General features: G+C 41.0%; 1 protein-coding gene across 1 annotated transcript in view; it reads left to right on the plus strand.

Annotated features, from left to right (window-relative positions):
- The window catches only part of TSPAN13 (tetraspanin 13), a 31,836-nt gene extending 20,608 nt beyond the window's left edge, over positions 1-11,228 (plus strand). Inside the window, exons 2-6 of the mRNA XM_037163884.2 lie at positions 3,257-3,424; positions 4,065-4,145; positions 4,793-4,906; positions 6,404-6,517; positions 11,018-11,228. Coding sequence (XP_037019779.2) covers positions 3,257-3,424; positions 4,065-4,145; positions 4,793-4,906; positions 6,404-6,517; positions 11,018-11,092 — 552 coding nt within the window. The 3' untranslated portion in view covers positions 11,093-11,228. The remainder of the gene's footprint in view (positions 1-3,256; positions 3,425-4,064; positions 4,146-4,792; positions 4,907-6,403; positions 6,518-11,017) is intronic.
- Positions 11,229-11,798: the final 570 nt, after the last annotated feature.

Here is an 11,798-nt window from a genome sequence, read left to right on the forward strand (position 1 = left end):
CTGAAAAGCCTGCCCACTGAGAATGGTTTTACATTTTGAAATGATTCGGGGGAAAAATTCAAAGGAAGAATATTTTTATTACACATGAAATTTATACACATTTAAATTTCATGTCTTTAAATGAGGGGTTACTGGAACTCTGCCCTGCTCATTGTAGTGCACTTTTTCTGTTGCTGTTTTCCTGTCACCATTGAGTAGTTGTGGCAGAGGCCATGGGATCCGCAAGGCCAGATAGGAACTCTCTGGCCCTTTGTGGAGAAAGCTTCCGACCTTTGTTCTAGTCAACAGATATTTACTCTTTGGCTTAGTGCATAGTGGATACCAACCGTTTGTTGATGGATATTTAACTCATGCTAAGAATTTCATTATCTAGTAAGGATTTGTTATGAGTCCCAAAAGGATTCTTTAAAGCTATAGAGTTAGAAGAATTTTATGCATCATATCATCACGCTTCAGAACTTTTTGGCTCTAAGACTCAAATAAAGCAATATAGTCCTGCCCCTGAATTTAATTGAATTAATAAACAGAGGTCATATCCAGGGGGTGAAGCTGGCATGTGTGTTGGTTAATTTCATTGTCAACCCGTCTAGGATGTGATAGTCAGGTATTTGTTCAAACGCTAGTCTGAATGTTGCTGTGAGGGTCTTTTTTAAGATGTCATTAACATTTACACTGAATTGACTTTAAGTAAAGCAGTTAGCCTCTATACTGTGGTCCTCATCCACAGTATGAAATATGGAAACATTAAGAACAAAGATGGAAGTTCCCTAAGGAGGAAGGAATTCTGTCCAGCGACTCTATCAGAAATACTAACTTCACCTCCAGCCTGCCACCCCGCCCTACAAATTTCAGACTTGCTAGTCCCCACAATTGCATGAGCCAAGTCCTTGAACCAAATCTCTCTCCGTCTAAATACCCTATTGCTTCTGTTTCCCTGGAGGCCCTGGCTGACACTGCAGGTCACTGTGATGTGGTGGAAGTGTGGCCCTGCTTAGTACTCGGCCCGCAGTGCAGTGAGGGGCGCGGCCCAGCCTCCCTCCCGCCGAGACGAGAGGCCCTTCCCTGCAGCATCTCACCCTTCTTGCTTCGCACCTCCTTCGGGCTTCTGCCTTCTGCACCTCATGAAAGCAAACACATTATATTTGGATACCACAGGGTCGGAAATAAGCTCGCTTGTGATGGGGCAGAGAGGACTTTTTCTTAGTCCAAGGTCGTGCGAAGTTGTGAGAAGACTGTGAGATGATACCAAGGAGAGGCCAGCGGCCCTGCTGATAAGCAGCCAGTGAGAGAACGGGAGGGACTGGGCGGGGTTCTGGGTGCACAATTGGTGAGAAGTTTTCCCTCCCCTGTGCCTCTGAGAATAAAAGCGGTCTGGGTGTGCACCCGGCACTGGAGAACGCCAAGTGCATATAACTCTGTGACCTTGTTCTGTCATGCCACGGCTAGTTTCTCCCATTCTCGGGTTTTGCTTCTTTATAATAAACGAATAAAAACACAAATAGATGCAGGATTTGTCACTACTTAGTAGTTGGACTTGTATCTTTACATGGGTATGAAGTTTTTTATCCCAAGACATTTTTGAAATTTGTGTTTAGTAACCTGTGGTTACATGTATAAAAATTACACATTTGAGTATAAAAGATTCACTGGAATGAATTGCGATTTGCTTTTTGTATTTTGAAATGAAGCTGTTATTCAGCCTTGAAATGGTGCTAAAAATATATTTTATACATTTTGATTTCTCCCAAGTGGGTATTATATTGTCAGCTTGCTCCAGGAAATGGTTGACTTCACTGAATTGAAGATACTATCTCCTTCCTATCTCCCCACCCCCACCCCTCCCACATACCTGTTTAAGCTATATTTTCTATCAGCTAATTATAATCTCTATATGGCATGCTATTTTTAAGTGATATTTTAAAGAAAAATTGTAACTTTGAGTTTTATAGGTAATGACCAATTCTATCTCTTCACTTGCTTTAGTTTTATAAATATATAAAGTTATTAGAATATGAAATGATTTCTTATTCAGAATGCCTTTTTTACTCTGAGTACCTAAATCTCATACACTCCTCATCCTAATCTAACAGTCTCTGTCTGTACAGCAGGTCCTTGCACAGTGCAGGGGTTGGGGTACTGCCCCTCTGCTCAGATGAAAATACATGTGTAACTTTTAACTCCCCAAAACTTTTAAAAAAAGATTTTATTTATGTATTATTAGAAAGAGGGGAAGGGAAGGAGAAAGAGAGGGAGAGAAACATCAACGTGTAGTTGCCTCTCACGTGCCCCCTACTGGGGACCTGGCCGGTAACCCAGGCATATGCCCTGACTGGAAATTGAACCTCTGACCTTTTGGTTCACAGGCCTGCACTCAGTCCACTGAGCCACACCAGCCAGGGCTTAACTCCCCAAAACTCAACTAGTGACAGCCTACTGTTGACCAGAAGCCTTACTTGAGAACATAAACAGTCGATTAACACATATTTTGTATGTTATATGTATTATATGCTGTATTCAAGTAAGCTAGAGGAAAGAAAATGCTATGAAGAAAATACCAGTGAAAATACATTCACAGTACTGTAGGTATGTACTGAGAAAAGTCTGCATGTAAGTGGGCCCACACAGCTCAAACCTGTGTTACTCCAGGCTCAAGGGCCAAGTGTATGGGAATTCTGGTGGCATACACAATGGCACCTGACACAGTTTACTTCAGCAGCAACTGCATGGGAAGTTTTTTATTGTTCCCAATGACCAGGTTCTGGGGAGATAAATGAAAAGATGGGGGGAGGGGGTCCTCTCTCTCAAGTTGCCCAGAGAAGGGTACAATTAGTTCAGTTTGTTGGGGACTACGAAGGCATCACAGAATAAGTTACCATCTAACTGGACTTGGAAGGAAGTGATTTCCACGTGAAGAAATCAGTATGGTAGACCGAGATGTCAGATTGGAGTCTCAAAGTTTTATGTATGCTGTTATTTCAAAAACTTAAGTAGAACTCAGTTAGACTTAGCATAAACCAGAGGACCTCTGAGGCTCCCTAATAATTGTATAGGTTATTGTTGGTTTTTTTTTAAAGCATGCCTGAGGATTGATATAATTTGTTAGAACAATGCTGTCTCCTGAGATCTGCGTATTCTAGGGTTGAGTATTAGCGGTCATTTGTACAATACTAAGTAGGTGCCTGAAAAATGTTCTTGTTATTTTATCAAAGTGACACTTTCCCCTCTCTCTTCCCTCCCTTTTTGCTTGCTTTTGCAGTTGGTTAGTCTGTTGCTGATTGGCATCGCGGCATGGGGCATCGGCTTCGGGCTGATTTCCAGCCTGCGGGTGGTCAGCGTGGTCATTGCTGTGGGCATCTTCTTGTTCCTGATCGCCTTGGTGGGGCTGATCGGGGCTATGAAGCACCATCAGGTGTCGCTTTTCTTTGTATCCTTTTCAAAAAGGGGTTTTTCCCCCATTGAGTTTGTTCTTTTTATTGATTACTCTTTAATAACTACAACTAATTAAAAATTATCATGAGGAAATTATCAGAAACTCCTAGCAAGCCCTGTGTGCATGTGTTCAGCCCACATGAGGAACATTCTTAAGGTGAAGTTATTATGCGTTTACCACACATTCCCACTCTGCACATCGTGAAGAATGTCTTTGCAGGTTCAGTGTAGTTCTGTTTATATTTTGCAAGTGCAGTTATATTAAGCTGATTCAGTAACCTCTTTGCCCTTTCCAACATGTTAATATATGGGTGAGAGTTTCACAGTGATATGTGTGTTTACCTATTCTTATGTCCTATTTTATATATGTAAGAATTTTATTTTACTCAATGAAATTCTAACATCCCTGCTTTTAGTTAAATACTTATCATTGTTGTCAATATTTTTCTATCTGAATTTACAGCTACCGTGAATTATCGAAATGATAATTATGTGTATTCTTGTTGAATTTTCTCTTAAGTGCCATTTTTTGTATTTTCCGGGTGAATTCCTGGTAGTGCATTCTAAAGTTGACTGTACCCATGTTTTATGCTATTTTAAGAGTGTTGAGAAATACCCTTAACTGTCATTCTCAGTACATGATCATTCTCTTACTTGTATTTATTGTTCAGTTTTCTGTGTCATGCGCTTGTTTAGCCCTGAACCAGGAGCAACAGGTAAGCAAAGACTTTTTCATTCTACTTCCTTATGCCACATAGTGTCTGTAGAAAAAAGGGGAGAGAACAATTGGAATATAAAACAATTGCATTAGGCGGAATGTCATTTACTCTAGGTAGCTAAAATCTTTTGTTCCTGATTGTATTAGTGGGACTGATGGGAGCCCTAAATCTGTTGCTGTATTTTTGCATCTTTTAAATAGGATTTTGCCTACACTGGGTAAAAAGTGATAATGCTAACAGATGTTCAGCAGTCTTTCCTCACTATAATGCTATGAAATAGTTACTCTAGAATGTTTTTGGTTCCATTCTAGCAGTTAATCTTTTAAAACCTATTTGTAGAAGCATACGGGTCACAGTCTTGGGGCAATGGAAAATTTTTCTTGTTACACTCTGACAATTATGCCTTTCAGCCAGGTAGGTGGTGCTTTTAAATTGCATGCAAAATTTAAGACTTTTTATTCTTGGGATAGAGACAGTGCTTTAATTTTTGTTGCACACGGAGAGATAACCCTTTGAAAAGTTTTACTGATCTTACAAAGAGTATTTACTTTAGATACATGCAGCATTAAGAATCGCAGGCTGCCAGTTTATACACTTTGTCCAGGGATGGCGCACGTGATGTTTATGTGAAATGGATTTCCTAGGGCCAGCTTCTGGAAGTTGGTTGGAACAATACAGCAAGTGCTCGTGATGACATCCAGAGAAATTTAAACTGCTGTGGGTTCCGAATTGCTAGCCAAAATGATACCTGTCTGGCTGTAAGTACAAAGTATAAAATATTTTTTTTGGAGATGTATTATATACAAGTGAATAATGATGAACGTAGAAGAAATGGACTTCCTCATGCTCAATTGTGTTGAGCACGAGGCAAAATGCTTTGCTTATTCCGTGTACACTGCAGCACCACTGGTATTCAGACATCTACTTCTGAGAGTCCTGAATATTCCCAGGTCCTGACAAACACAGATGCTCTCGGTTCTGAGCCCCTTAATTCCTTCCCATTTAGTTCCTCCTAGAACAAGTTGTGAAAGAGAAATCAGAGCAGATGAGCATCAGAGATAGATCAGAGGAGGCATCTACATATCTGTTTTGAAACATACCCGGGTAGTAGGTGGTTTATGCTAAATTGGGCTTCTTTTTTTTTTTTTTTTTTAAAGATTTTATTTATTTATCTTTAGAGGGGAAAGGAAGGAGAGAGGGAGAGAACTGGCCTGCAACCCAGGCATGTGCCCTGACTGGGAATTGAACCGTGGTTGCTTGGTTCCCAGGCCCGCGCTCAATCCACTGAGCTACAGCAGCCAGGGCTAAATTGGGCTTCTTAAAGTAAACATTCCCAGGGTGGAGGACATCTGAAACTGGTATTTTTTCTGTCTCATTTCTTCCCCATCACAACTTCTTGCTCTTTCTTTTTGGGAGCTGAGCCAGTAAAGGACCAATGAGAGCCATCCTTTCATCCCAGGCCAGACCTGTGACCCTCCAGATGGAGGCTGAATCTGCATGAGGATGGACTTGGAGTTTGGCTTTCTTAGGAAGTGCACACATGTTTATCTTTGGGGGAAACTCCTCTTACCACTGCTCTGAGCCCTGAGCTGGATATGTCCTCAGTGAGGTTTCTTTTGTGGGATTATTATTTTTCGGTTGCTGCGTAATGTATTATCACAAATGTAATGGCTCACAAGAACACCCATTTATTATCTAGTTTTCCACGGGTCAGAAATCTAGGTGTGGCTTAACTGGGTCCTCTGCTCAGTGTCTTACCAAGACGAAACCAGGGAGGTGGCTGCAGCTGCAAACTCACCTGAGGCTCAGGGTGCTCTACCAAGCTCAGCAGTCATTGGTAGAATTCACCTCCTGGTGATCATAGGACTGAAGTCTAGTTTTCTTGCTCAGTGTCTCTGCGCTCCCAGAAGCTACTGTCAGGTCCAAACTCTGTGGCCATCTCACACCATGGTGGCATCAAGGCCAGCATGATAATGTTCCCATTCCGTTAAGATAGTTTCTAACCCAGTACAACATAAACATACATGTGACTGCCCATAGCACTCAAAAATCCCAGCCACACACACAAGGCTGGTTATTCAGGGCCACTGGGAGTGGGAATGTTGAGAGCCACTGCAGAATTTTGGACACTCTGAATAACCAAGGCCCCAGACTGGGTAAAATACTCCAGACATTAATTTTTATGTGGGTGCAGTTGTTCTCCGCTCTTTATAAATGTACTTTGAAATAAAAGCTTTTTTCTTTCCTTGATTCAGCGTTGTGTGGAAAGTGACACCGGTTGCCCACCATGTGCGCCAATAATAGAAAGCTACGCGGGGGAGGTTTTGAGATTTGTCGGGGGCATTGGCCTCTTCTTCAGTTTTACAGAGGTATGTGCAAATAACTCTGTCTCCTTCCTTTCTCAGGGATGCTGTTGTGTATGGCATTTTACCGCAGCTTGTCACTTAACTTGAAATGTATCAAGAATGTTTTCATTGAGAACCGGTGTTGTCATAGGAGGAGCCCCGGCTTGAAACCAGAGGCCACATAGATCTGGCATGAACGTCATGCAGGGCGAAATGCTTGATCGTGAAGTTATATAAAATTGAATGAGCCAATGAAATACAGAGATGAGATTCGGTTACTGCTAGGATCTCTTGTGTTTTTAGAGTTTCATAATAAATTATACTTTTATTTAAGTTGTTAGTATACAGTGTTGTCGTAGTTTCAGGTATACTGTATAGTGATTTCATGTATTTATACCGGACAATGCGATCACCCCACTAATTCTGGTAATCATCTGTCTCTAGGCTAACTGTTCACAATTTTACTGACCACATTTCCCTTCACTTTTTTCACTCATCCCCCTACTTCTCCCTTCGGGTAACCATCCCTTTGGCCTCTGTCTCCTATTCTTTTTATTTTTTTTATGCTCACCCAAGGACATGCTTATTGATTTTTTTTTTTAGAGAGGGGGGAAGGAGGAGAGAGACTGGGAGAGAAACATGGATGTGAGAGAGAAACATTGATTAGTGGCCTCTCACACACATCCTGACTAGGGACTGAACCTGCAACCTAAGGTGTATGCCCTGACTGGGAATCAAACCCACAGCCTTTTGATTTAAGGGATGACATAAATTGCAGTTTTAAATTGGATTTTGGAAGAGGTAGGACATTGTTATTTAACATATGTGTTAATATATAATAATGTACATATACAGGGTGTGGCACGGTAGGTTTGCTGGTGTATGGGAGAGTTTATTTTTGTGTTACTTATTAATGATTGCATTACTTTCCATACAAACGCTGCACACCTACTGTTGCCCCACTCTGTATAGAAAGGTCCAATTCGAAAATTAGCCATCCAGTCCCATCCCTTACTCCCCTTAGTCCCTAGCCTACAACATGCAGGTAACCATATGGCATTTCTTTTCTATAGAAATTCATATAGAACATCTTGCCTATATGACATTTATACTGTATTAATATACTTACTATATTAATACATTTATATATAGGATATGATGCTGTAAGCCAAACCATGTATATATTATTTGATAATTTTTGAGGAATGCTAATTTCTTCTACTAAACTTTCAATAGCCACGGACATCGTTGCTGGATCAGAGTTGACAGTATGTATCAAAATGAACATTTTTTTCTTTAACTCATAAATTCTACTGAGAGCACTTTATTTCATGGAGTTAATCATGATAGACATGATAATTTGATTTTATCAAATTTCGATTCAACCATTAATTCTAGATGTTCTCATTTTAAAAACTAGTTCAGTTTGATAGGTAAAAATAGTATTACAATTTTGTCCTTTTGAAAATGTTCTAGTGAATTTGACAGTGTACTTATGTGTTTTGGCCATTTGCATTTCATGTTTTGTGAATGGCCCATGTACTTTCGTCTTGGTAGAGGCCCTTTGGATCACATGTAACAAACCCAAAGGAAGGAGCTCGCAAAAATGGAATTTAGTGTGCGAGTACCAGGGAGAGTCTCAGGGCCGGTCTCAGGGCCTGCAGCGGAGAGGTCAGGACCCAGCCGGAGGTCACGAGAGGGTCTGAGAACCCAGGCACACAAGACTGCTCTCCACTCCCTTTTCATTTCCTCCATTCCCTCCTCTCCCTCTCCCTCTCACTCCTCACTTTACTTGGCTTTTTTTATTCTTTTAATTTCCTTGGTATTTTTTTTTTATTGTTGTTCAAGTACAGTCGTCTCTATTTCCTCCTTCCATCCTCCCTCCCCCCCACGCCCCATTCATTTTTGGCATTTATTGAATTTTTTAACAACCTTAAAGTAAAATTTATAGAAGATTTTAGTTTTCATGTAGATAAATTTATTGCTTGTTTTCCTCTATGGTTTATCCATTTGGTTTTTATGCTTCGAAAGCCATTCTCATTTTGATTATGTATGTTCCAAAATGATTGAAGAAGAAAATCTAGGTGGTACAAACTGTCATACTTCACAAAGAGGACAGTCTCCTTTCGGAAAACTACAAAGTGGGGCAGAAAATTATAAGCTGTTATGGGATAAGAAATAAAGAACAAGGAAGAGAAAATATGTGATTGGCTGGAGCCCCGGAGTCAGCTGCTTTGGGGTGAGAAGGGAAGGAGCTGGCTGAGCGCGGGCCTGGCCGACTGGTGTAGCGCGTTTCTGGTCCAGCGGCGCATTTCTGGTCCAGCGGCGCGTTTCTGGTCCAGCGGCGCGTTTGCAGGGCCGGGGAAGGTGTCCGATCCGAGGCCCCTGTGTGGCAGCATTTCTGGGGCGTCGGGTCAGGGAAACGAGGCGTGGGTAGGTTGGGGGTGTCAGAGAAGCAGCTGTTTGACAGTAGGGGGTGTAAGTATCTCAGGATTGTTTAACAACCAGCAGAGCTGAAATGTACGTGAAATGTCAGCCAGAGAATGGCAATGACTAGTAAGTAACACATTAGATTGGCACCTAAGACCGCAAATGCAATTAAGAACCCGGATTTCAGATTTGAACCCCAGCTCCACCTCTTGGGGCCTGTGTGACTGCTCCCCGGGTATTTAACCTCTCCATGCCTCGTCCCCTCACTGCTAAGACGAGGGTGATGAGTGCCTATCACGTGGGGCTCACGTGGGGTGTTCGGAGGGCGGTGAATTTGTGAAGCGCCTGGATCAGCCTGTCGCGAAGGACTCTGGGTGTTGCAGTAAATCCGTTTTTGCCCCGGTCGTGTAGACTCCACACCAGGCTCCACTTCCTTAAATCGGGCTTAGTTTTTTTTTTTTTTTGATTCAGTTCACAAACCATAGTTACATAAGCCCTCACCTGTTGTAGCTATAAACGTGGCCAGTCGGGAGTTACACAGTGACTCAGCAGTTGTCTTATGTAAGTCGGGAAAATTGGGGGCTTCGCATAATTTGCAAGAACTAGTGTAAGGAACTAATGAGTAGTTATGAAGTCAAATAAACAAAGTTTGGATTAAAAGTTGGCGTAGACCAAAAGTGAAAATATAATTTGAAATTCATTTGTTTCATTAGAATTGTGTACCTTTTCAAAGGTTTTTTTTTTTATTATTTTAAGTAAATTAACTTCGAGGTAACAGAAGCAGAATGAACATATTTCTTAGTTTTTTTTGAAAAAATATATATATATATTTAAAGAACTTATTTATTTATTTTTAGAAAGGGGAAGGGAGGGAGAGAAACATCATTGTATACTTGCCTCCTGTATGCCCCCTACTGGGGACCTGGCCCACAATCCAAGCTTGTGACTGGGGATCAAACTGGTGATCCTTTGGTTCAAAGGCCAGTGGTCAATCCACTGAGCCACACCAGCCAGGGTACATGTTTCTCAATTAAAAAAATAATTAGTAGGGGGGTAAATGATGATGGAAGGAGACTTGGGGTGGTGAACACATACACAATATACAGATAAGGTATTATAGAACTGTAGATCTTAAAACTGTCTAATTTTACCTAATAAATTCAATAAAAAATAAGTTACATTGGTTAAGTCTTTAGTGGAACTGGGAGCACATGGCACAATAACAACTTATTTTCTAAAATTATAAGCCCCCAGCCCCATCAACCTTGGAAAGATAGGAATTAAAACATCTTTATGATCTCTGTTAGAAAATTTATTTACTATAGAATTTTTCTTATTACCTAATTGTTGCTGAGCCCAGTTTGTTTCTGAATTATCAAAATCTGTGATATTTTAGCTACTTGGACGGTTCAGTGTTTGTGTTAGTTTCCTATTGCTGTTCTATCAAATAAACACAAATGTAGCAGCTTGAAGCAACACACGTCTATTTTACACTTCTGGAGTCAGAAGCTTAAAACAGAGGCTTCTCCTGCAGGCTGTAGGAGAGAGTGTGTTCCCTTGCCTTTTCTGTCTTCTAGAGGGGCCCGCACCCCTTAGCTTGTGGTCCCTTTCTCCATCTTTAAAGCCAGCAGTGTAGCATCTTCTGTCCCCGACTCTGCCTCCAGCTGCTTCTAGAAGTCGTCACGTCACCTGTTCTACAGCTGTATCTCTGACTTTATCCTTCCTGTCTCTATCATATAAGGAGCCTTGCGATGATATCACCAAGCCCACAAACGTAACCTCCCAACCCCTGCATCTTTAACTCAGCCACATCTGTAGAGTCCCTGTTTTGTGTAAGGTGACATTGGCAGGTTATGGTGATTGTGATCTGGATATCCTTACAGGGCCATAGTCAGTCTACCACGGTGTTTATAATAATTTTTCTTAGGACCTCTCTTTCGGGTTACTTGACTGTGTTTTAAGAAGCAAAATGTCTTCCTTTTTGAACAGATAATGCTAAGTGCTTCAGAGGTTCTAGTTTATTTTATCGATAAACCAAATGAACAAATACAATGCTTACTTTCTCTTCTTCTTTTTTTTCCCCTTTCATTCCAGATCCTGGGAGTCTGGCTGACCTACAGATACAGGAACCAGAAAGATCCTCGCGCTAATCCTAGCGCATTCCTTTGATGGGAAAACACGCAAAAAATTTCACATTCTGATCTTGTTCACAGCTAACTTTAGGTTACACTAATTTGCCTGTTCTAAAAAAATGGTATCTGGAGAATTACGTTACTGACAGTGGAATTATATATTTTTACTCTTACGTTTCTCTAAATGTTTTTCTTTTTCCATTGCTGAAACAAAACCAATAGAAACGTGTGGTCTCCTCTGAACCTCAGTGGTACCTGTAATCTACTGTGTTCACAGTGTCTGGCACTGTCCACTGTGGCCTTTCTTAGCATTTTTACCTGCAGAAAAACTTTGTATGGCACTACTGTGTTGATCTTACTGTGATTCTAAATCTACATCTCACTGAAATAACTCACTGTATGTGGCGCCGTGCTGTGTAGATAGTTCCTAGGGGGAAAAAGAGTTCAAGTCTATTAAAGCCAGTAAGTTTGAGATTCTAGTATGTTAAGTTCAGAATGGAAAATCAAGTTCCCAACTGCTTTGTCTTTTTAGGAAGTACGTATTATGGTGACAGTTAACACAAAGGTGGTTATGTAGTTCTAGTGGTCCTTTATGATTACACTAATGTATTCTAGAAGTAGCTCTGTGTTTAGGAAAGCGTGGTTTAGTTTTTTATTTTTACAGGTAAGTGCAAAGGAGAACTGCTTTGATGGTCTGTTATATAGCATTTGCTTTCAGCCTTCAAAGTGGAATGAGTCTGAGT

Source organism: Artibeus jamaicensis, unplaced genomic scaffold (assembly GCF_021234435.1).
Source record: "Artibeus jamaicensis isolate MK-2021 breed Jamaican fruit bat unplaced genomic scaffold, CSHL_Jam_final contig_923, whole genome shotgun sequence".
In the NCBI taxonomy this organism is placed as follows: domain Eukaryota; kingdom Metazoa; phylum Chordata; class Mammalia; order Chiroptera; family Phyllostomidae; genus Artibeus; species Artibeus jamaicensis.